Here is a 26,558-nt window from a genome sequence, read left to right as displayed (position 1 = left end):
GAGCAAAGGTAATTTTTAACACAGAGGGATCACAATTCCCTTCAGGATGTTGGCACATGGTTAATCTTTGAAGCATTACGTCACATTTGCAGCTTCAATTGAAAGCCAACTTTCACAATAATGGTCTCCGTTTGTGTGGAATGAGCTTCCTGTAGAAGTAGTAGAGGCCAGTTCAGTTGTGTCATTTAAGGTAAAATTGGATAGGTATATGGACAGGAAAGGAGGGGAGGGTTATGGGCTGAGTGCGGGTAGGTGGGACTAGGTGAGATTAAGAGTTCGGCACGGACTAGGAGGGCCGGAATGGCCTGTTTCCGTGCTGTGATTGTTATATATGGTTATATATGGTTTCATTTGATATTCTGTCCCCAAATAAGTATGTGTGTGAAACTCAATCAGTTCAAACTTCCAATGCACTGCATTTCCCATTTTCCCTCGTGCCTTTTCTGAGTTTAATATCCTCAGCAAGACCTATTGTTTGCTCCCGTGACTTTATTCTTACTAGCCAAATTTCCTTCCTGATTCCCACATTAGCTGATATAATGAATACTCCATTATCATGCCCTAATCTTCAAAACTGCTTTCTACAACCTCCTCAGTATCAATACTAAATTATGCCTCTTCATATAACTCCATCAACCCAGTGCTTTCACCAAGATCGACCACCTTCATTGCTTCATGGTTGCCTTCTAATTACGACGGAACATTTTTATTTATCAATCCTGTTATAGCAAGGGTATTACCTTGCTACTCCAAGCTTTCACTATGCCCTTCTTCACTCTGGGTCCGATTATTCCTACACATTCCTGTCTCGTTTGTTCATTCTACCCTTACTAAATTTGACTGTATCCAGAATTGGACTGCCTGCATCTTAACTCAGAATGTGCTGATCACAATCAACTGCCCTTTCTAAATACCCCCAGTGTAAAATGCCATTTTCAAGCCTCTCCATACCCTCAACCCTACCCATCTCTAATTCCCCACTACCTTGCATACCTGCAGGAGATCTCCATTCTATTTCATTGATTTAGTCTTTGGTGGCTGAAGGCTTCATCTCATAATGTGCCATTATCTCGTATTCCAATTCCACCACTTTTTTTCACTTCCGTCTCCTTTAAGTTGTTCTTAAAAACTTACCTCCTTAACTAGACTTTTAGTCATCTGACACGTGTGTTGTAATGTGAGTATTATTAAAAGTAAGTTAATATTACCAGGGTTGGCGGGGTCTTTCTTTCCGCTCTTTTCACTCCCAGTATGCATTGTATATAGATCCTCCACCCATGCCGCATGAGGTACCTGGAAGCCTCTGTATTGTAAATATCATTTGTCGTCCCAGATAAAGATGCTCTTTTGGCCATCAAGTTGTCAAGTGGTCTTTTTGTAAAGTAGAAGTTACCACAACAATGGTTCAACATGAAGTTTTGTTTGATAATGCTCGTTTTCAAAGTTCAAGAACAGCTTCATCCCCTTCTGCCAGCAGGTTCTTGATTCAATCAAAAAAAATCCCCAAAGACTACCTGAGACTGTATTTCTTTTCTCTCTGCTCACACTACTGTCATAATAATTTTTTGTTGTGTAAGATATGGATGAATTTTGTTAATTTAAGTTCATATTATGTTTTGTCATGTTTGTATGCCTTTGACAGTAAATCTGAATCCTTTAGCAGGTTAAATTTGCCATATAAATTCAAGTTGCAATTGTAATAAGATACACCATTAACCCATCTGAAAGAGGGAATGAGCATTCTACTAACTTTATTTTTTTTTAAAGTAATTAACAATACAGGAAGCAATTTAACATGTCCGTGCTGGGTGAGAATAGAGCTACTTAGTCTCTACCCTCAGTTTGCAATTGCACATGTTTCAATTCTCCAAGTGCACATCCAATTACATCGCTAATGTAATGAGGGTTTTCTTTGCTATAATCTCAAGGCTGCGGAATCCAGACTCTAATGTGCTTCAGGTGGAAATATTTTTCATCAATTCCCTTCTAATCCTTTCATTAATTAATGCACATTGATGTTCCTTTGTTATTAAACTCTCTGCCAAGACCTCTTACCATTTACCTATTGTACCTTTACTCTATAAATCTCAACAGGATACTTGAAAGCTGACGTTAACCCCTCTCATTCTCTTCACTCACAGGGAGAAATGTCTATTTGGCATTTTCATGGACTCGGTTCATAGCACTATCATCTCTGCCTTGGGGTTGTGAGCTTGAGACTTATTGCAGGGAAAATTCAAGACATCTAGTCCAGTGAAATATGGAGAAATGCAGATTTTGTTAAGGACTTCCCATTTTCTTCCTCCTTCCCATCATTAATTCATTGCTGTGAAACAGACACTGGCACAGTGAATCTCTGCATGTAGTAGACTGATAAATGCAAAGCAATACTAGTATCTTTTGGTTTCTTTCAAAGGTTTGTATGGATATGTGGGATAATATAGAAGATTTCAAACATATAAGATCAAAAATTTGGCAAGAACGAGCAAAATTGTATTTCCGCTCTGCACATACACTATTACCTTCAAAGTACTACTGCGAGTATCATCTTCTCTTAGAATCTGAACTTTGGCCAAGTCTTGCACATGAACAGATGTTGCTTGGATGTAGAATCCAGGTATAGTGGGCTCCATATCTTTTACAGCAAATACAGAACCATCTGCTTCAACCCGCAAGTCTGGATTAGAAATTGAAAACACCAGCCCTTCATTCCCACTGCAGTCATCGAAGAGCACTGAAAGACAATGAAAGAAAAGGCAATTATGATCACTGTGAGATTTTATGATTCTTTAGACAAGCCTTCACTATTTCTCATGTTCCAAGTAATAGGACACCTCTGGCTCTGACATAGTGAACATGAATTGTTTCAGTCATTAGTCATGTGCAATGATAAGAAAACTGCCATTTCATTAGAAGAATATTGTTTTGTGATTATCAGTATGCCACAAAACATGACGTTGAATGACAACATCAATAGAAACCTCATGCAGCAAATTTTAACAGCATACTTTTCTCTTTGACCCATTATCAAACTTGTACACCTATAATTAGATTTGGTTTAGTAAAGGCTTTCGAGTGTAGCCACTGAATAATATATTTGCTATAATTATGGTTATATCATTAACTTTTCTCTTGTTCTATCTACACCTACAAAGGTTATATTTACTGATTCTTTTGGTAACATTATGCTTAACCTTCAGCAATTGGAAATGCTTATTTTTGAGAACCCTGATTTACCCTCAAATGATAGCCATCAACCAGAAATTAACCATTAGACATGAACTCTTCACTCGTGTTATATATAATAGATGCCAGCACAGCTAATAGGACATATTTTCCAATGCTAGATACGAGTGTAGAAAGCATATCCCACGAATTGTCCTTAATTATAACTTTATATTGTCAGGTGTGGCTGAGTCACAGCTCTCTCACTTGACATTCAGAGACGGAGACTTGAGCAAAAACCTCCAGGCTGACAAGTCGTGCAGTGCTAACGGAGCGCTGAACAATCATTGTTCTTGTCTTTTTGCCTGATGTCTCTGGTGGACCCCACAGCACTGTTTTGAATGAAAGCTGGCAAGTTGTTCTGGCAAATATTCACCTTTCATTCAACATTATAACATTTCCCATGTATTTCTTCATGGGAATTTATTAAGTCGATGCACACAAATGGTCATCAATTCCCAACTTTGAAGCAGTGTTTACACTTCAAGGAATATGTCATTTTTTTGCAATGCACTTTGGATATCCTGAAAAGAATACAATAGCCATTATAGCACTGAATTTTCTGTAAGGAATGGATTTCAGTTATTTACAGTTAACATTGATGCAACCACGAGCAAGGCATGCCAGTGGCTATACTTAATTAGGAGTTTGAGATTTGGCTTGTCACCAAAGGCTCTTGTAAATTTCTACAGATCTTTGGTGGATAGCATTCTGACTGGTTTCATCACAGTTTGGTATGAAGCTTCCAATGCCTAGGATCACAAGCGACTACAGACGGTTATAGTCTCAGACAGTTCCGTCATGAGCACAACTCTCCCTGGCACTGAGGCATTCAAAAGGCAATGCCTCAAGAAAGTGGCATCAATCATTAAACCCCTACTGTCCAAGACTCTTCACATTACAACCATTTTGAGAGGAAGTACAGGAGCCTGAAGACCTACACTCAATGTTTTAAGGACAACTTTGTCCTTTCAACCATCAGATTTCTGAACAATCCATGAATACTGCCCCATTATTCATCATTTGCACTATTTTTTTGGTAATTTAGTGAGTTTTATGTCCTGAACTGTACTGTTGCCACAAAACAACTTTCACAACATACATCAGTGATAATAAATATGATTCTGATGCTGACATCACTGCCATGTGAATCCAATGAGTTAAAGCTCATGAGATGTAGCAGCAATTCACAAGGATACTGCAATAACATCAGTAAGAATACTTGCCTTCTACAGAGCTTGCTGCAGATGCTATCGCTTGGACTCACTGTTGATCTGGATAACTACAACAAACTTACGATTTACCAAACTGCCAATGGTGACCTTAAGGATAATGCCAATAATATCTGAAGATGTATTGGGGGGGGGAGAGAGTCACAGTGACTGGGTCTCTAGCACTGAGTCTGATGCTGTGGCCCAGAAGAACAAAGAGGTGAAGAGGACTGCAGTGTTGATAAGAGATTCCATAATTAGAGGAACAAAGACAGTGTAATAAAAACACCTGCATGATATGTTGCATCCCTTGTGCCAGGATCAGGGATGCCTTGGGTCGGGTCCATGGCATTTTCAAGGGCAAGGAGCGACAGCCTTAAGTCTTGGTGTATATTGGCACTCAGACATAGGTAGATAAGATGAGGAGGTACTGAAGAGAGATTTTAGGGAGTTAGGTAGAAAGCGGAAAAGCAGGACCTCTAGGGTAGTAATCTCTGGATTACTGTCTGTGCCATGCACCAGTAAGGGTAAGAATAGGATGATTTGGCAGATGAATGCGTGGCTGAGGAACTGGTGCAGGGGGCTTGGGTTCAGATGTATAGATCATTGGGATCTCTTCTGGGGGAGGTAGGGCCTACATAAAAGGGAACCTGAGGGGGTGCAATATCCTCGTGAGCAGGTAGCTAGAGTTGTTCAGGATGGTTGAAACTAATTTGGCAGTGGGTGGGAACTGGATTGATAGTGCTGAGGATGATATAATTAGTTTACAAAGAGAGACAATGTGTAGTGAGACTCCTAGCAGTCAACAGGACAAGTTACAATGTAAAAGGTAAACAAAATCAAAAAGGATGAATACAAGATGAAGGTGTTATATTTGAATGCACGCCATATACAAAATAAGGTAGATGGACTTGTAGCACCATTACAGATTGGCATGTACGATGTTGCAGGCATCACAAAATCATGACTGAAAGAAGATTATAATTGGGAGCTTAATGCCCAAGGATACACATTGTATCGAAAGGTAAGGCTGGTAGGCAGAGGGGTTGGGGTGGCTCTGCTGATATAACATGAAATCAAATCATTAGAAAGAGCTAACACACACAGAAAGCTGGAGGAACTCAGCAGGTCAGGCATCATCTATAGAAAAGAGTAACCAGTCGATGTTTCTCAGCCGAGATGTAGAATGTTGTTTTCATTGATGCTGCTTGGCTTGCTGAGTTCCTCCAGCATTTTGTGTGTGTTACTATGATTTCCTGAATCTGCAGATTTTCTCATCATTAGAAAGAGGTGTCATAGGGTCGGAAGATGGTGAATTGTTGTGGGAAGAGTTAAGGAACTGCAAGGGTAAAAAGACCCTGATGGGAGTTGTATACAGACCCCCAAACAGTAATAATGATGTGATCTACAAGTTACAATGGGAGATGGAAAATGCATGCCAAAAAGGCAATATTACAATAATCATAGGGGTCTTCAATCTGCAGGAAAATTGAAAAAGCAGGTTGCTGCTGGATCCCAAGAAGAGGAGTTTCTAGAATGCATTTAACATAGCTTTTCAGAGCAGCTCATGGTTGAACCCACTATGCGATCAGCTATTCGAGATTGGGTGTTGAGCTTAAGGAAGAAGAACCCTTAGGGAAAGTGATCATAATATGATCAAACTCACCCCAAAATTTGAGAAGGAGAAGTTAAAGTCAGATGTATCAGTACTACAGTGGAGTAAAGGTAATTACAGAGGTATGAGAGTGAGTTGGCCAAAACTGATTGGAAAATAACAAAGGCAGGGTTGACAGCAGAGCAGTAATGGCTGGAATTTCTGGAAGCAATTCGCAGGGCACAGGATAATCCTGGGGTACAAGGAAATGTCGAATGAACTGAATAAGTATTTTGCATCAGTCTTCATTGTGGAAGACAGTGGCAATATGGTGAAATTTCCAGAGCATCGGGAATCAGAAGTGTACGAAGTTTCCATTAATAGGGAGAAAGTTTTTGGGAAACTGAAGGGTCTTTAGATAGATACGTCACCTGGACCAGACAGTATACCAGGATTCTGAAATTGTTAGCTGAAGAGATAGTGGAAGCATTAATGATCTTTCAAGAATCACTATATTCTGGAATTGTTCCAGAAGACTGGGAAATTGCAAATATCACTCCACTCTTCAAGAAGGGAGAGAGGCAGAAGAAAGGAAATTATAGGCCAAACACGAGGAAATCTGCAGATGCTGGAAATTCAAACAACAACACACACAAAATGCTGGTGGAACACAGCAGGCCAGGCAGCATCTATAGGGAGAAGCGCTGTCGACGTTTCGGGCCGAGACCCTTCGTCAGGACTGTTATAGGCCAGTTAGTCAGTTAGTCTGACTTCAGTGGGTAGGAAGATGTTGGAATCGATTGTTAAGTATGTGGTTTCAGGGTACTTGGAGGCATATAATAGGCTATAGTCAGCATGGTTTCCTCTAGGAAAAATTTTGTCTGACAAACCTGCTGGAATTCTTTGAAGAAATAACAAGCAGAATAGACAAAGGAGAATCGGTTGATGTTGTGTACTCGGATTTTCAGAAGGCCTTTGACAAGGTGCCATACATGAGGCTGCTATACAAGTTACAAGCCCATGGTAATACAGGAAAGATACTAGCATGGATAGAGCAGTGGCTGATTGGCAGGAGGCAAAGAGTAGGAATAAAGGGAGCCTTTTCTGGTGGCTGCCGGTGACTAGTGGTTTTCCATAAGGGTCTGTGTTGGGACCACTTCTTTTTACATTATACAGTATGTCAACAATTTGATGATGGAATTGATGGCTTTCTTTCAAAGTTTGTGGACAACGTGAAGATAGATGGAGGGGCGGGTAGCTTTGATGGAGTAGAGAGGCTACAGAAGGACTAAGATTTGTAGAATGGGCAAAGAAGTGGCAAATGGAACACAGTTCCATTGTATGGTCACATAACAGTGTATGGTCATGCATTTTGGTAGAAGAAATGAAAGGGTTGATATTTTCTAAATGGAGAAAAAATTCTAAAATCTGAGGTGCAAACGGACTTAGGAGCCCTTGTGCAGGATTTACTAAAGGTTAATTTTCAGGTTGAGTCTGTGGTGAGGAAGGAAAATGTGATGTTAGCATTCATTTGAACAAAAATATAAAGCAAGGATGCAATGTTGAGGTTTTATAAAGCACTGGAGAGGCCTTACTTGGAGAATTGTGAGCATTTTTAGGCCCCTAATCTTAGAAAAAATATGCAAGGATTGAAGGGCTTGTCATATGAAGAGCATTTGACGAACTCTGGGCCTATATTCATTAGAATTCAGAAGAATGAGGGGCGACCTCATTGAAATCTTTTGAACACCGAAAGGCCTTGATAGAGTGTACGTGAGAGGATATTTCCTATAATGGGAGCGTCTAGAACCAGAGGACTCAGCATCCAGAATGGAGGAGTGTCCTTTCAGAATAAAGTCATGGAGGGACTTCTTCAGCCACAGGGTGGTGAAGCTATGAAATTTGTTGCCACAGGCAGCTGTGAAGATCAAGTTTTAATGTATATTTAAGGGAGAGGTGAATAGATTCTTTATTGGTCAAGGCATGACAGGATACAGGGAGAAGGCTGGAAACTGGGGCTGAGTTGGAAAATGGACCAGCATTGATGAAATGGCAGAGCAGACTTAAATGAGCTAAATGACCTAACTCAGCTCCTATATCTTATGGTCTTATGGAAATGACAAGCTCTTGCACAGCAGTCTGACTTTTTGTGGAGTAATGCAATCATGAAAAGGAATTGAAATTGGAAATGAAGGACTAACCAGGAGGCAATGAGAAAGAGTTAATCCTGATCTTTTCAAATGGACTTTTCAAATAACTTTGTCCATAAAAGTTTGAAAAGTTTGAATTGAATTTGAAAGGGATTTTGTTCAATCCAAATTCTTAAAAAGGAAACTATGAAGGTATGAGTTTGTCAGTGTTTAACTGGGAAAATACTTTGAAAGTTTAGATAATAGTTAAACAATGGTAGAAATAATGAACAATGCACACAATCCAAAAAAAGCTCAAAAACCCAAAGGAAAAGTGATTCATTTTCAGCTGTCAAAAGAAATTAAAAGGCAGCATTAAATCAAAGGAAATTACTTGTCAGAAATAGCACTCAGCCTCAGAATGTGCAACATTTTAGGATTCAGTAAAAGAGGACTATGAAAAGTGAATTTCTATGTATAAGAAAGCCCAGATGCAGGCTACTTAAAAAAGTCAGGAGTATTTATAATAGGTGAATAAAGAAATGACAAAAGAATTAAATAGTTACGTTGTGTCAGCCTTCACAGAAGAAGACACAAACAGGGAAAGCTAGCATGGCAAATCGATAGAAATAAGCATCCACCAAAATATAGTCTTAGAGAACCTGCTGAGTTTGATAGGCCTGGTGATCTACATAGCAGAATTTTGAAGGATTTTAGTATTGCTTCTGTGGGGAACACTTTAGAAAAGTTACCCCACTATATAAGAAAGGAAGGAAAAAGAAAACAGGAGTTTCCAACATTTTAACCTGATGTCAGTCATAAGACTCAAGACTGGAATCAGTAAGGATGTAATAGCAGAACAGTGATCAGGATAAACATAGGTTTATGAAAGGAAACTGTGCTTGATTAATCTGGTCACGTCATTACAGGAAGGATGAGGATACTATAGAGAGAGTGCAGAGGAGATTTACAAGGATGTTGCCTGGATTGGAAAATGTGCCTTATGAGAATAGGTTGAGTGGACATGGCCTTTTCTCCTTGGAGTGACGGAGGTTGAGAGGTAACCTGATAGAGGTATATAAGATGATGAGAGGCACTGATTGCGTGGATAACGGGAGGTTTTTTCCAAGGGTCGAGATGGCTGACATGAGGGGCATAGTTTTAGGGTGCTTGGAATTAGGTACGGGGGGGGGGGGGAAGATGTCAGAGGTAAGTCTTTCACAGAGAGAGTGGTGGGTGTGTGGAATGCACTGCCAACGTAGGTGGTTGAGGCAGATACAATGGGGTCTTTTCAGAAGCTCTTAGATAGGTACATAGAGCTTAGAAAAACAGACGGCAATGCAGTAGGGAAATTCTAGGCAGTTTCTAGAGTAGGTTACACGTTCAGCACAACATTGTGGACTGAAGGACCTGTAATGTGCTGTATATTCCTAAGTTTCTGTGTTATTAGAGTCCTTTGAAGATGTGATCAATGTGATCAGTATAGAAAGAGGAATCCAGTGGATATGGTGTGTATGGTTTTACCTGGTAGGTCATAGACAGGAGGTCAATGAATATGTTTAGGGAACATGAATTGTGAACAATACTCTGGGGTAAATTAAGAACTGCTGATCTAGCAGGAAGCAGGAAGTGGGAATACGTGTATCCTTTCGAGTAGACAGACAATGATATGTTGGTTCCTTCAAGGACTGATGTTTACCACACAGCCATTCATGACCTATACAAATGATTTGGCTAAGAGGCTTGAATGCCATATTTTCAACATTGCCAATGATATGAAACCTGGTAGGATGGTGAAGATTGTAAAACATCCTCAAAACAATATAGGCAAAATGAATGAGTGGGTGAGGACACGGTAGAATTAATTCAACAAAATGTGTGGTCACTTCTTTTTTGAGTAACTTAAAATCTCAGAATTGTCTTTAAATCACAACAGGTTGAGTTGTGTTGATGCTCAAAGGTACATAGGTTTGTTAGAATACATCACATAGTCAATATGCAGATATAAAAATTATTGGGAAGTAAATAGTCTGGGAGGATTTCAGTAGAAGAGTGGAAAAAGTCTTCACTGCCTTGATGCACCTAGATAATTTTGGGCTCCCTACATAAGCAAGAGTGAAAGGAAATGCAGCAAAGTTTCACTGGACTGGTTTGAGGGATGATGGGTTTGTAAAATGAGAAGAAAGTGACCCTGTATTCTCTAGAATTCAAAAGAATGAAAGAGGATCACATTGAAACTTGCAACATACCTTACAGAGCTTGACAGATAGAGTGAGAATGTTTCTCTGGCTGTTGCGTTTAGTGCTAGTAGTTACTATCTCAATACAGGTGTATGGTCTTTCAGACAGAGAAGAGGAGAAATTTCTTCACTCAGAAGATGCTCAATCTTTGAAATTCTCTCCCTCAGGGGGCTGTGGAAATTCAGTTACTGAATTAATTCTAAACAGAGATTAATAACTTCCTGGAAATTAGGGATTACCGTATATATTACAGGAAAATGTATACTTCCAAGGTCAAAGATTATCTTTAATGTTGATGGATGGCAGAAATTTGAATGGCTGGATGACCTCCAGTTCCTCCTTATTTACTTATGAATTACTAGGATTAAGTGTTCTGTAAAATCATAACATTTGCATTCTTCAGAAAATTTCAAACCTGTTGGCACTCATGAAGTTCCAATAATTTTGCACAGGACTACAGGTCTTCTTTCCCCATTGCATTTCTTCAGAAATCACTCCCATTATTTATTTCTCTTGTGTGGTTACAAGATTCATAATAAAATTTGGTGGCAATCCAGCTCGGTTAAGAAATGCTCAACCTTGGCTCCATGTTTGTTGCATTTCTCTAATCTCTAGTGACATACAATCAATTCTTGATGTGATTCAATGCAAGTTCTGTAAAATCTTCAGGAAGTTCTTTCCCTTTTAATATCAAGTGAAAATGGCCTGAGTTATGGTAAACTGATAAAGTATTTAAATGCCAAGTATTCAAAGCAGGGCAATACACACAAAATGCTGGAGGAACTCAGCAGGCCAGGCAGCATCTATGGAGAAAAGTACAGTCAATGTTTCAGCCCCAAAAGATTCCAGGGAGAAGATTTAGGACAGAGATGAGGAGGGACTGTTTTTCCCAGAGAGTGGTGAATCTGTGGAATTCTCTGCCCAATGAAACAGTAGAGGGTACCTCAGTAAATATATTTAAGACAAGGTTGGATAGATTTTTGCATATCAGGAGAATTAAGGGTTGTGGGGAAAAGGCAGTTAGGTAGAGATGAGTCCATGGCCAGATCAGCCATGATCTTATGGCGGAGCAGGCTCAACGGGCACGATGGCCCACTCCTGCTCTTACTTCTCATGTTCTTCTGCTGTCCGGCCTGCTGAGTTCCTCCAATATTTTGTGTGTGTTGCTCAGATTTCCAGCATTTGCACATTTTCTCTTGTTTTGTATTCAAAACAGGCAAGTTTTAACACTTTGATTCAGTACGTTAAGCATACAATAACAATTGTTGGAATAACTTTGCACTTATAAACCTCAGAAAATACTTGATGGATTGTAAACAGTCACAATTAAAATAAAAGGTATTATGTCAGAGCAAAGTGTTATTTCAATGATAAATTTCCCATATAAATAAACACAAAAGGTTTAAAATCAATGCTGAAATGACTTGTGACCCAATGTATCAAAGAGGATAATCGGAAGCGGTGGATATCTGGACTAGGTGTTAATAGCTTATCCAGTTAACACGCTCAAAATGGATGTCACAGCACTATGGAGGGCAGAGATCACACAAAATAAATATCAACATAATCTGTGAGGCAAAAGATATCTAAGGCAGAAGCCCACATGCATCACTGAAATGGGCTGAAGTCAATGTCAATGGGATTGCTAAAACAAATGAAATAGCTGAAGCTATTCATCATCTTCAGAGGCAGGGCAACACTTCAGAAGGCACAATACAACTGTATGTGTCCAATATAAATAATGCCAAAGTTCAAACAGTTCATATTATATAAGTGTGACCCAGAATGGATTATTTGTCAAATTGAGTGATATAATGGAGAGAAATACCTGAGAAATTACAGGAGGGCTACTGGGGTGTGTACATGTACAGATACAAGAAAATACTGGAAACTTATGATTACCTAGAGCAGATGTATCAAAGCGAACAATCTGGGGGTTCCCAAACCAGAAACTATGGATGAACTGGGAGATTCACTACCTATTGATGTCTAGAACTGTACAATTCAAATCAGGTGACTATGTTCTTTACAAAAAGAAAATGAGATACCACCTTCATAAAGCCATTTGGGATGCAAAGAGACAATAGTCCAAAATTGAGTACCAGAACAACCATCAGCTTTGCTATAACTACAGGTGACAAGACAGAGTCAAGCAACATTGCTGACAACAGCACATCTATTCCTGATGAGTTTTATGGATTTTTTGCATGTTTTGAACAGAAGGAGATTGGAATGTCACCACCCACCCTGACAGCTTCCAATACAACTGTACCCATAGTCACTGTTCTGGATGTAAGGCCAGTCTTCCAGAGAGTGAGCTTGTGGAAAGCTTCTGGACCAGATCTTGTCCACGGCTCTGTCCTTAGATCCTGAGCAGATCAGCTGCTGAAGGTATTTGAAGACACATTTTAGACCTCTCCCTACTTCAATCTCAGATTCCCAACATTTAAAAAGAGTACTATCATTCTGAGAAACAAGGTAACAAGCCTGACTAATACCAGTAGTTCTGACATCCATCATCATGAAGAGGCTGCTCATGGATGCATTAACTCCAGCCTCTCAGACCACCTCAACCCGGTCTATAGAAGATGCCATTCACTTCTGGACCACCTGGAGAGAAAAGGTAACTACTCTGGACCACTGCTTATTGACTACAGCTATGCCTTCAATACTATAAACAGCCAGAATAATCAAATACCCTAACATTCTTTCTTCACTCTCCCTCCCATCAAGTGGAAGATACAAAAGCCTGAAATCACTTATCAGCAGGCTCAAGGATGACTTCTATCCAGCTGTTATAAAGCTATTGAACGGTTCCCTCGTACAATAAGACAGAATCTTGACCTCACAAACTACCTCACTACAATCTTGCATCTTATTTTCTACCTGCGCTGTACTTTGTAACTGTAGCTCTTTATTCTGACCTCGATTGTTGTTTTACCTTGTATTACCTCAATGCATTGTTGCAATGAGCTTATCTATACGAACAGCATGCAAGACAAGTTTTTCACTGTACCTTGGTACATGTGACAATAAACCAATTTATTATTTTTAAGGCTACCTGGTTAAAATTTATCTCTCAAGATGTAGAATAGGTCTGGTATAGTTTCTGGGTAAAAGCATAGCACACATGAAAGTAGATGGAGTACCATAGACTTGGCATCATAGCTGACAGTGTCCCCACAGCATTATTCACAGAACACACTTTTCCAAGTAAACTGCAGTAAAAAGCTCCACAGTAATCCGCAATTTGTAAGAGTGCAAACATATCAGTGTCAGGAGAACTAAGAGCGTTTCATAATGTTTGTTGCTCTTTCTACTATTTACATTAAGACCCTGGTGATATTGGAAGACTTGATTGACACCGTCATAATTGGATACAGATGGAAAACACCATCCAAACTCCATAAGATGTGCTAATTCAATGGGAAGCATTTTTCCTGTACTGAATTGCTAAGATATTTGTTTCATTGGTGCCTCAGTGGAGATTATGCCCAACAACATTCTTCCAGTAGGATAGCAGAGTGCTAGGTTGCAGCAGCCTCGCCGGATCCAACAAATGGTGCAAATTTGTGGCTTAAACGTTTTTCTTGAGAACACACGACCCCGATGGTCATTGACAGGACCAAATAATGCAAGTCCAGTTCAGTGGTTCATTGGCGAGACAGATGGTGGGGGAACTGTGTGGCGTCAGTTGTTGCACAGACCAGCCGCTGATGACACGGCATCGCCTGTACAGCCGCCCAGGGGAGGAGGTGCTGTGGCAGAGGACAGAAGCACGGCTGGCATGCCGGGATCCATGCTTGGTTGGGGGCTGGGCCCCTGCAGGCCGGCTCTCCCATTGGTGTTGCTCTCCAACGTTTGCTCCCTGGAAGACAAGCTGGATTGGTTTCATCTGTACACGACCCAGCGCGAGATGAGCAACTGCTGCGTACTTGTTCTTGCAGAAGCATGGCTAACAGGCATAAACATGCCCTTCAGCAAACAGTGGACACCACCGTTGAACAATGCTTCACAAAGTTTCCAAGGCTATCTCCACTGAAATAAAAGTAATTGTGTTGGAAGAAATTTTCCCATGCTCTCATGCCTCGAGGTTAAGGTTTCATTGACTTCCTCACTACTGGATCTTTCCAAGTAGCCAAAGCAGATCTTTGTCATGTTTCTCAATCCGCATCTCACTGCAACACACGTGTTGCCTCCCAAGTACTGTAATCCTGAAGAAATAATTTCATTAAAACCAATTTCAGACACATTGAGGAGGTGGATTTGCCTGCACCACTGCATTCCCATATGTGAAGGTAGCCATTGACTGCAGTTCTGTCCCTTTGCAACCTGGATCTTCTAAGGAAGAGGACATATTTACACACTTCTCAACGTGCAGATTCTTGTGGATCACAAACAGAATTTCCTGATTGTGAACACCTTGTTCCTAAGAAACGCATATGAACTCCCGCATTTTGTTAGAAGGCGCACTGTAGGACATCTACAAAGGCTGGCACAGCCCAGACAGGTGACTCCTCAACAACCATGGCTACCTTCTTCTTCTTGAACTCCTCCACACAGTGAGAGACACACAAATGTCAACAGAAGCTGTGGGAAATGGCATAATTCTGCTGAGAGCCTTGAGCCATAAACTGAAGTGAGAGGAGCAGGAGTGAGAAGGTTGCTATCAAAGTAACGTCCTTGCTCAGCATGAGCAGAAGGAGCAGATGTTAACCTCATTGGATATAAGGGACATGCGCTCAGAGAGGCTCACGTTTATAAGCCCACAAAATAAAATTCACCAGTGATTTGGAGAGATCACCTACACTCTGCATTCCACTATACCATAGTAGAATACTATTAATCTGCCAGAACAGCAAAAAAACAGACACAAAGTCATTGCGTTTACTGCTTGAATAAGCACAAACTTTGCTAAGGTTACTCAGCAGGTCAGGCAAGATCTGTGGGAAAAAAAACAGAGACCCTGTTTCTCTCTCCACTTCTGCAGCTGACCTATGGCTTTTCTTTTCACTTTTCAAGCACATGCACTGAATACAGCACACAAATTCCTTAACAGCTCACTACACAAACTCGGTATTTTCTGATGAGTGGCTCTAGTTTAAAGAGCTCAGACCTCTACGCACGCACAAAAAAAAAAATACATTTTCGGTGAGGATTTGTTCTTTGTGGATGCGAACTGTATTGTGTAGATCTCCCTGGAATACAGTATTTGGCACTGACATGAAATTTCTTTCTGAGCTGCTGTATCATGCTTAGATTGTTCCTGCTGTGCTTACCACCTGCCAGGCTCTTCTCGCAGTAGATCTTGGAGATCTGCTGCCATCACACTCCCACGCTCCCTGTATAGAGCTTTCTGCCTGGCAGGCATCTTATTGACCACGACTTGCACATACACATACTGTTGATTATGGAACTGTCTCCTACCCTATAGCAGCCGCTGTTGGCTTCCTAGCAGCCAAAGTGTGAGCCGTGCGTCCACGAAGGGAAGAATGTCTTCAACGTTAACTTATTTTCGTCCAGCATCTGCAGAATTTTTTGTGCTGATGATAACTTTTCAATTTGCTGTACAAAAACGTGCCAGGCAATGGAAGAAGATGGGTGGGATTTTGTTGGCCAATTTTAAACTTGATTCTTGGTCTAACTACTGGCCATTTCTCACATATTTTGCACCCACTGAAAGCAGTCATATTTTAGCACACCCAAAATTGGTGCAAGCCAGTTTCCCAGCAAAAGTACCTAAGCCAAAGAACATATCAGTGTAGGGTAAATATAACTAACAGTTATGTATAACATTATGGTAAGGTGTCCTGCAGAAAATGAGAAGAAATAATGAAAGAGAAAAACAAATCAAAATCATAAGAACAAACACAAGACATATAATATTCTGAATGATTAGTTTTTCAAAGAATTCACCAGGGAAAAATGGAGCATCCTGCACTTCCAAACCAGAATAGCTGAAAAGAAAGCAGTGACTTCTATTATATCTGAGATTGATTGGTGGAACCCAAATAAAACAAACAAATCAAGAAATAGATATTTATTTTTCGAGTGCTCAATGAAATAAGGGAAGAAAATTACAATGTATGAGTAGATAGTATGAGGAGTTGGATAAATCCCCAGAAACTAAATAAGTTTTAAAAGTATAAACATACGCAAAGTTGAGTAAATGCATTAAAATTCAGTTTGTAACTCACATTAGTATGTTGCTAAAGGAATGGCACAGTTTGTTGAGCCATTGGCTCAGAGTGGCCAAGGTTCTATCCTAGCCTCTAGATTTCTCTGCTTGTCATTTGTATATTGTCCATGACCAGATGGGTTTCTCCCAGGTATTCAAATTTCCTCCCATATTCCAATAGGTCAATACATAATTGGAAATTCTCTCTTGTGTGTAGGTGCTAGTAGGTGAGGGATTTTAGGGAACTGTGCCATCTTACCCTGTGAACCTAAGGACAATGTTAGTTTACCTTGCTTAAGATGATTATGACCATAGGAAGATAGATAGATAGTTATCTTTTTGATCCCAAAGGAAATTACAGTGTCACAATAGCATTACAAGTACACAGATATATAAATATTAGAAGAGAAGTAATAAAGAATAAAAGATAAGTTACCTCAAAGAGTTTAACGGGAAGGGGTCATCACGTCTCTGACTCATTATAGAGCCTGATGGCCGAGGGTAAGAATGACCTCATATAGCGCTCTTTGAAGCAGCACACTTGCCTTAGTCTATACTAAAAGTGCTCTTCTGTTCAGTCAGGGTGGCATGCAGAGGGTGAGAAACAGTCTTCAGAATTGCCAGGATTTTCTGTAGGGTCTTTTGTTCTACCACAGCCTCCAGGGTGTCTATTTTGACTCCCATAACAGAGCCATCCTCTCTAATTGGTTTATAGAGCCTGCTGGCATCACCTGTGCTGATGCCATTGCCCCCAGCACACCACTGCATAGAAGATTGTACTGGTGATAATAGACTGGTAGAATACATGAAAGAGAGGCCTGCATACTCCAAAGGACCTCAGTCTCCTCAGGAAGTAGAGGCGACTCTGGCCCTTCTTGTACACAGCCTCACTGTTGATGCTCCACTCAAGTCTGTCATCCAGGTGCACCCCCGTACTTGTCGATCCTCAATAGTAACAGTGAGCAGTGCAGGCTTAGCCTTCCTAAAGTCCAAATCATCATCTCCTTTGTCTTACAGATGTTGAGCTGCAGAGGATTCAGCTTGCACCATTTGACAAAGTCCTCCACGAAGGCTCTTCATACACCCAACTATTGCTGAGTCATCAGAAAATTTCTGCAAATGACATGACTCAGTGTTGTATCTAAAGTCCGAGGTATACAGGAACGGAGCCAGTACAGTTCCGTGGGGCACCAGTGCTGCTTATAGTCATGTCTGACACACAGCTCTGTAGCCATACAAACTGTCATAACCTTGTTTGTCAATTTAGCTAATCTGCTCATAATGGCTACCAAGGAATTTAAAGTTATTGATCCTCTCCACCTCCGATCTTCAAAGAGAACTAGTTCAGGGGCCTCTGCTTTCCTCCTCCTAAAGTTAGTAATCTGCTCTTTAGCCTTGGTGGCATTGAATGAGAGGTTGTTGTTGTGGCACCACTCAGACAGATTTTCAATCTCCCTCCTATATGCTGATTCATCAACACTTTTGACTTGGCCAACAACGGTAGTGTTGTCAGCATTGGAGCTGTGCTTAACCTCACAGTCATAAGTATAAAGCAAGTAGGGCAGGAGCAAAGCATACAGCCTTGTGTTGCACCTGTGCTGATGGAGATTGTGGAAGAGATATTTTTGTCGATTCGAACAGACTGGGTTCACCAAGTGAGGAAATCGAACATCCATTTGCACAAGAAGCTATTAAAGCCAAGGTCTTAAAGCTTATTGATTAGTTTTGAGTGGATAATAATATTGAATGCTGAGCTGTGGTCGATGAAGAAATGAAGAACATATTCACTATTCAGACGTTCCTGGGTTGAGTAAAGAACCAATAAAACAGCATCTGCTGTGGAGTGGATCCAAATTGCTTCTCAACCAAGTCTCTTCTCAGGCAGGATTTGATATGTTTCATCACCAGCCTCTCAAACCATTTCATCACTGTGGATGTAAGTGTTACCGGACAATCGTCATTGAGGCAGGTTGCCACATTCTTCTTATGTACCAGTATAAATGAAGGCTGTTTGAAACTCAGGGGTACATCAGACTGCCAAAGTAAGAGGCTAAAGATATCAGTAAATTTAAAATTCAACTTTAATTTCCTCAGTGTCATAAAAAGTGCCATTATGAAGAAAGCATAGCAGTGCCTCTACTTCGGTAAGTTTGTGAAGGTTTGGCATGACATCTAAAACTTGGTCAAACTTCTATAGACGTGTGGTGGAGAGCATATTGACTGGTTGCATCACAGCTTAGTATGGAAACAACAATGCCCTTGAATGGAAATTACTATAAAAAGTAGCAGATACTGCCCATCGATCATGGGTAAAGCCCTCCCCATCATTGAGCACATCTACATGAAGCATCTATCATCAAGGAACCCCACCACCTAGGCCACACTCTCCACTAGCTGCTGCCATCAGGAAGAAGGTACAAGGAGCCTCAGAACTCAGACCACCAGGTTCAAGAACAGTTATTACCCCTCAACCATCAGCCTCTTGAACTATAGGGGATAATGTCACATGCCCTATCTCTAAACTGTTCCCGTAACCTATGGACTCACTTTCAAGGATTCTTCATCTCACGTTCTCAATATTTATTACCTATTTATCTATTATAATTTTTTCTTTTATATTTGCACAGTTTGTTGACTTTTGGACATTGGTTGTTTATCCAACTGGTTGGGTGCAGTCTTCAATTGATTCTATTGTGGTTCTTGGATTTACTGTGAATGCCTGCAAGAAAACAAATCTCCAGGTTGTATATAGTGATATATTTGTACTTTGATAATAAATTAACTTTGAACTTTAATGCTCAGCATGATCATCCCAGACAAAACCAGAAGAAAGCAGGCCTGCCAAATCCACAGCAAACTGTGTCTTACAAGTAAGATTGCAAGTGAATGCTGCAAATTCCTTCTGGCACGGTGATTTTGATTAAATTCTAATGAAGAATTTATATTTCCTGCACACCTTACTTCATTCTTAGAATGCTAAATCATATACTACGTGTCCATTGAGAAATCCTATTGGCATTCGTCTCAAAGCAAACAACATAATGATTTTTTACAGTGCTTGCAGGATTCTGGGAGAATTTCCATAATTAGTCCAAATACATTATTTGTTGGATGCACCTTATTGACAGAAGGGGTCTCAGCTTAACATTATATCCGAAAGATAGGACCTCAGTATCTAACTCGGAGACAAACATTCAGCCAAGTGAACCAAGCCAGTATCTCAGTATATTAATAAGGGATTGTAGATTGTGGCGTACAGGAAACTTGTACCTACAATGCAGTTCATGTGCTTTTTATAAATAAAACTGGTGAAGATGTGGATAGTGAATATTATCAAGAAATGCAGAAGGATATAGATCTGTTGTGAATGTGAATGGAGAAATGGCAAATGGGTTTACTCTGGGCTAGAGTGTGCTTCTGTTCTTTGGAAAATCAGCAGTAAGTGAAAGGTGCAAAGTGAATGGCAGGGCCCATCATAGAACTGATGAACAGAAATATAACTAAATTTCACATTTACACATTGGTTGTTTGTCTTTCTATAGGTTGAGCTTTTCATAAATTTCTTTATTCTCCTATTAATGCTTTCAAAAAAAGAGAATTCCAATGTAAGATGTGCTAATAAATCCGTACATTGATAATAAAGTTACTTTGACTTTGACATTTCCATAGTTCCCTTAAAGTGGCAACTCAGGGAGATTGGGTGATAAAGAAGGCATGTTATGCTGGCTTTCATCAGTCGGGGCATTGAGTCCAAGAGTCAAGAAGTTGTACTGCAGCTGAGAAAGACTACATTTGGATTATTGTGTTTACTTCTGATCACCCCATTAACAAGAAGAGTGCGGAGGCATTGGAGAGGATGCAAAGGAGGCTCACAGGATTCTGCCTGCATTTGAGAACTATAAAGAGAGGTTGGACAAACGTTTATTTTTGGCTCTGCAGCACAGAACAGTGAGAAGAGACCTGATGGAAGTTAGTAACGTTATAAGAAGCACAAATATGGAAGATACTCGGACTCTTCTTTTTCTTAGGGTAGAAATGTCAAAGACTAGAGGACATAGTTTTAGGGTGGAGTGAGGAAGTTAAAAGAAGCAGGAATTTTTTTTTCCCCAACATAGAGTGGTAGGTGCCTGTAATGTGCCTGAAAAATGCTTGTGGCAGAAACAGATACAACAGTAGGATTAAAGAGTCTGAACTTGGGAATGGAAAGATATGGATCATGTGCAGGTAATCAGGATTAGATTCATTTGGCATCATGGTTAGCATAGACATCATGGGCCGAAAGGCCTGTTCCTATTCAAGGCTCTATGTACTTTGTGATAGCAATATTGATAAATTACAATGTGAACATTTTTCTATAATTAAGCCCATTTAGTACAATGACATTGTGCTGCACTGCTCCACTGTGATGATTTTGACTCTTAATTAATAATAAACATTTGCTCATTGTAAATTTAAATCCTCATGCTGTTACTGAATTGAATTGCCAGGACTTCAGAGCCTGTTGTTCACCTTTCTCAATGTCAGCCTAGGGACACTGCCAGCAAAGTGTTTCAAAAGCCAAAAAAAAACCGCATTGTTGGAAATCCAAAATTAAACACTTGGAACATTGTGTTCAGTTTTGGTTGCCTTATTATCGGAAGGATGTAGAAGCTTTAGAAGGGATTTATGAGGATGCTACCTGGACTAGAAAGCCGTCTTATGAGGATATGTTGAGCGAGTTAAAACTTTTCTCTTCGGAGCAAAGAAGGAGACTTGATAGAGGTGCATAAGATGATAAAAGGTATAGATTGAGTGGATAGCCAGAGACTTTTTCCCAGGGCAGAAATGGCTACTATGAGGAGACATAAGTTTATGATGATAGGAGAAAGGTATAGAGGGATGTCAGAGGTGAGATTATTTATTTATTTTTACACAGAATGGCGGGTGTGTCAAACAACTTGCAGGGGCGATGGTAGAGACAAATACATTAGGGACATTTTGGAAGCTCTTGGACTTGCACATGGATGAAAGAAAAATAGTGGGGGGGGGGTTGCATATAGGATGGAAGAATTAGTTTGATCTTAGAAAAGGTTAAGATATTGGCACAACTTTGTGGGCTGAAGCTCCTGCACTGTGCTGTAACATACTCTGTTAGAAATAGCCAGCAGTATCTGTGGAGAGAGACACATATTAACATTTCAGGTTAGTGATTGTTCTCTCTCTCTCCACAGATGCTACCAGTAACACTTGTGTTTCATTACAGTCACTATGGTTAAGGGTTGAGAGCTTTAATGACACGTGTGAATCACAGGACCATTCACTTCATACAGCTATTGACGTTATAATGTAGATCAGGGGTCAGGAAACTAACCTTAAATTGAACAAAAAACAGATTCTCTTGTTGATCTAGAGCATAATACTTGCCAAGTCCATCACCCCTACCACCTATTCAGATGAAAGCAGCAGGACATTGGGAACATTATCCCACAATATCAGACAATGAACTGAATTAAAAAATATCCTTTCTCCCTCATTATGTTTGGATCATAACCCTATAATTTCCTGCCTAACAACACTGCCCAAAAGTGCCAATAGTCCTAGAAAACCACTCAGTTCCATTCTTTCTCTCCTAAGGATGACAGATATAAACAATTGCTATATCCCACAAATGGAAAGGCTTTACTGTTCAAAACCTACATATCACTGTATCTCCATATAGATCATGAAAGGATACTTGCATGTTAATTTATAGAGAAACGGAAATTGTAGGAAGTATGTGTCAGCATTGGTGCAGAAAAAAATTAGAATTAACATTTCAGGTCATTGTGCTGAAATATTAAAGCTATTTCTCTCTCTATAGGTACTATCTGATCTGCTTAATATTTCCAATAATTTCAATTTCCATTTTAGGTTTCTTGTATCTGCAACTTTTTGACATTTTCTTTTTAATTAAGATGTTCAAGTATTAATATTGTACATTTTCCATACTAATGAATTAGAGAACAACCTTAACTTATTTTAGCATACCTACTTGCACGAACACTATTTTAGAGAGCTGGTAGGAAAAGGCTACTGAATTGAAGGGTTAGAATTAATTCCCGCTGTTACCTCTAAGGAGTTTGTATGTTCTCCCCTTGGCTGTGTGGGTTTCTTCTGGGTGCTCCGGTTTCCTGTCATAGACCCAAGGCATTACAGTTGGTAATTTAATTGGTCATTGTAAATTTTCTCATGATTAGGCAAGGGTTAAATCAGGGGCCAGATGAGTCTACTCTGCACTGTATCTCAATAAATAAATATTGTGATTACCATTAGATATCCTGATCTGGTTTTAAAATGATTAGATAGAGATTAGGTAACAAACAACCAAAACAGCAACAAGTACAAATAATTAAACCAATACTTGACACAAATAAAACAAGCATTCAAGAATAAAAAAGTGAATGTGGTGTATCTGGATTCTTTTGTGGCATTGTTTATAAGACCAAAAGACCATAAGATATAGGAGCAGAAATAGGCCATTTGGCCCATCGAGTCTGCTCCACCATTCAGTCATGGGCTAATCCAATTCTTCCAGTCATTCCCACTCCCCTGCCTTCTCCCCAGACCCTTTGATGGCTAATCAAGAACCTATCTATCTCTGCCCTAAATACACCCAATGACTTGGCCTCCACAGCCACTCATGACAACAAATTCCACAGATTTACTACCCTCTGACTAAAGTAATTTCTCTGAATCTCTGTTATAAATGGATGTCCATTAATCCTGAAGCCATGCCCTCTTGTCCTAGACTCCCTTACCATGGGAAATAACTTTGCCATATCTAATCTGTTCAGGCCTCATTCTCCTGAACTCCAGGGAATACAGCCCAAGAGTTGCCAAATGTTCCTCATACGTTAACCCTTTTATTCCTAGAATCATTCTGATGAATCTTCTCTGAACCATCTCCAATGTCATTATATCCTTTCTAAAATAAGGAGCCCAAAACTGGACACAATATTCCAAGTGTGGTCTCATGAGTGCCTTATAGAGCCTCCATTTTCCATTCAAAAATTTCTTCTTATTTGGAATATATCTGTCTTGCACTTCCCTCATTTTTTGCAGAAACTCCAGCTATCATTCTTCTGCTGTCCTCCCTACAAATGTCCTTTTCCAATCAACTTTGGCCAGTTCCCCTCTCATGCCATTGTAATTTATTTTATTCTACTTAAGTACCAACACATTAGATTTTAGTTTCTACTTCTCAAATTTCAAAGTGATCTCAATCATACTGTGATCCCTGTTCCCTAAGGGTTCCTTAACCTTAAGCTCTCATCACCTCTGGATCATTGCACAACACCCAATCCAGCACAGCCGATCCCCCTGGTGGGCTCAACAACAAGCTGTTCTAAAAAGCCATCTCTTAGACATTCTACAAGTTTTCTCTCTTTAGGTCCAGTACTGACCTAGTTTTCCCAATCCACTTTCATGTTAAAATCCCCAACAATTATCATGTCATTGACCTTCTGACACACCTTTTCTATCTCCTTCTGTAATTTGTAATCCACATCCTGGCTGCTGTTTGGAGGCCTGTATACAACTGCCATTAGGGTCCTTTTACCCTTGCCATTACTTAACTCAATCCATAGCGACTCTACACCTTCCAGTCCTATGTCATCTCTTTCCAATGATTTAATGTTATTTATTATACACAGAGCCACACCACCCCCTCTGCCTACTAACCTATCTTTCCGATACACCGTATATCCTTGGATGTCAGCGCCCAATGAAAGCCATATTTAGATAAGTTTCAGAAATGGCAACAATGTCATACTTGCCAATCAGTAGCTGAATTTCAAGATGGTCCATTTTATTTCTTATGCTGTGTGCATTCAAATATAATACTTTCAGTCCAGTATTTGTTGCTTTCTGTTTTAACTGCACGATGCCTCTATTGCCCTGTAACCCATCCCACTGGCTGTGATTATGCCTCATTTCCTGCCTGTTCTTTCTATCATCTCTGTTGCATGCTATCTTTGATTTATTTCTGTTTTCCCCTTCCTCAGCCCTATTACTCTGGTTCCCATCCCCCTGCCAAATTAGTTTAAACCCTCTCTAACAGCTCTATTAAACCTGCCTGCTAGGATATTGGACCTCTTTGGGTTCAGGTGTAACCCATCCTTTTTGTACAGGTCGTACCTCCCCCACAAGAGGCCCCGATGATCCAGGAATCTAAATCTCTGCCCCCTACATCCAGTCTCTCAGCCACAAATTAATCTGCCTGATCATGCTATTCTTGTGCTTGTTAGCATGTGGCACAGGCCGCAATCCTGAGATTTCTACCCTAGAAGTCCTGACTTTCAGCTTCCTACCCAACTCCCTGAATTCTCGCTTCAGGATCTCCTCCCTTTTTCTATCCATGCCATTGGTACCAATGTGTAGCAAGCTGTTCACCCTTTCTCTTCAGAATACTCTGCATCTGATCCGAGACATCCTGTAACCTGACAGCTGGGAGGCAACACACCATGCAGGTATCCCTATCAGGCTGACAGAACTTCCTGTCTGTTCCTCTCACTGTGGAATCCCCTATGACTGCCGCATTCCTCATCTTCCTCTTTTCCTTCTGAACCACAGAACCAGACTCAATGCCAGAGGCCCGATCGCTATGGTCACCCTCTGTCAGGTCACACCCACCCCCCCGACAACACCATCCAAATCAAGATAACGATAACTGAGGGGATGGCCACAGTGATGCTCTCTACTATCTAATCTCTTCCCATCCCTTCCCTGACAGTCAACCACTTGTCTAACTCCTGCAGCCTCAGGGTGACTAACTCCCTGTAGCTCCTCTCTATCTCCTGCTCACTTTCCCTAATAAGCTGTAGGTCATCAAGCCACAGGAAAGATGCAAAACTGAGCTCCTAATCAACATCCTTTATTTGTTGGTCATCGAAGCTCAGCAAATTCCAGTGACTGATGCAACGATGCCTCAGAAGTCATACCACATGGCTTGCATTGTTCTTAAAGTTATATACACACACCCATTAAGCTATTTCTGAGCTGTCAGTCTTCGCACGTTTCTCCCTAGTCAGCGGAAACATTGTACTCAGATCCCGCCTGTCGAACCTTTTTAGAATTATATAACTTTCAATGAGATTTCACGTTTTTCTAAACTCTAATAACTGTAATGTCACTCAACACAATGTCTGCTCATTGAGAAACCTGCCATTCTAATGAATCTTCACTGCTCTCCTTTGAGGTAAACTGGAGAAAACTGTGCACAGGTGTTCAGATACACCACAGTGTACTTTATCATAACTGTCACCACCTTTTCTCTGCAATACATACAAATCAGTAAACTGTTTGTCAAATTTCATACACTCATCCTTATATCACCAAACACTGTATTCTCCTGCTTTCTGAATACTGTACAAATATATCACTGTTACATGAAGTTATGTCTGAAGCAATCCTGAATTATTGAGTATGCAAGTGATTCTTTTAGATTTATACTGTGTACTGTTATTGGGTGCAATGCTGATTTTATTTGCTTAAAATGCTTTATTGATGAGTAAGAACAAATGCTAGCCTGTAGCTCACAGCACCATTGGAAAAACAGAGCAAAAGAACATTACACATGAACCTTGTTTATGGATCTGCAAACTATAATTAATATCACACTTATTCAGACACTCTAAATTAGTAAATTACAAATATGTCACAAGAATTGCCTTCTTAGAACTAAACAAATTTACATGAATCTAGAAGCTGAATTATATTAGACACTAATCCACAAATATGTCCCCAAATCCCACTGCTGCCACAGACTTCAAGACAGCCTTTGATTTAGAAGGGCCCAAGGGATAAGAAGTTCATGTCAGTACCATTTATAAAGCTGAAAAACAGTTTGTATGCAGCACAAGAGGTTTAATGAACAACTGTTTTTTTCTCTTGTTGCACCAATGAAATATCAGAGGAGCACAGAAAACACAGCAGTGTAAATAAAACATGCAGATAAATGATTTA

General features: G+C 40.1%; 1 protein-coding gene across 1 annotated transcript in view; it reads right to left on the bottom strand.

Annotated features, from left to right (window-relative positions):
* The window catches only part of cdh13 (cadherin 13, H-cadherin (heart)), a 1,114,993-nt gene that overhangs the window by 742,915 nt on the left and 345,520 nt on the right, over window positions 1-26,558 (bottom strand). The window contains exon 3 of the mRNA XM_073070318.1: window positions 2,523-2,734. Within this exon, the coding sequence (XP_072926419.1) occupies window positions 2,523-2,734 (212 nt within the window). The remainder of the gene's footprint in view (window positions 1-2,522; window positions 2,735-26,558) is intronic.

This window comes from Hemitrygon akajei, chromosome 17 (assembly GCF_048418815.1).
Source record: "Hemitrygon akajei chromosome 17, sHemAka1.3, whole genome shotgun sequence".
Taxonomy (NCBI): Eukaryota; Metazoa; Chordata; class Chondrichthyes; order Myliobatiformes; family Dasyatidae; genus Hemitrygon; species Hemitrygon akajei.
The sequence above is the reverse complement of the archived record's forward strand: the minus strand, read 5'-3'. Positions and strand labels throughout refer to the sequence as shown.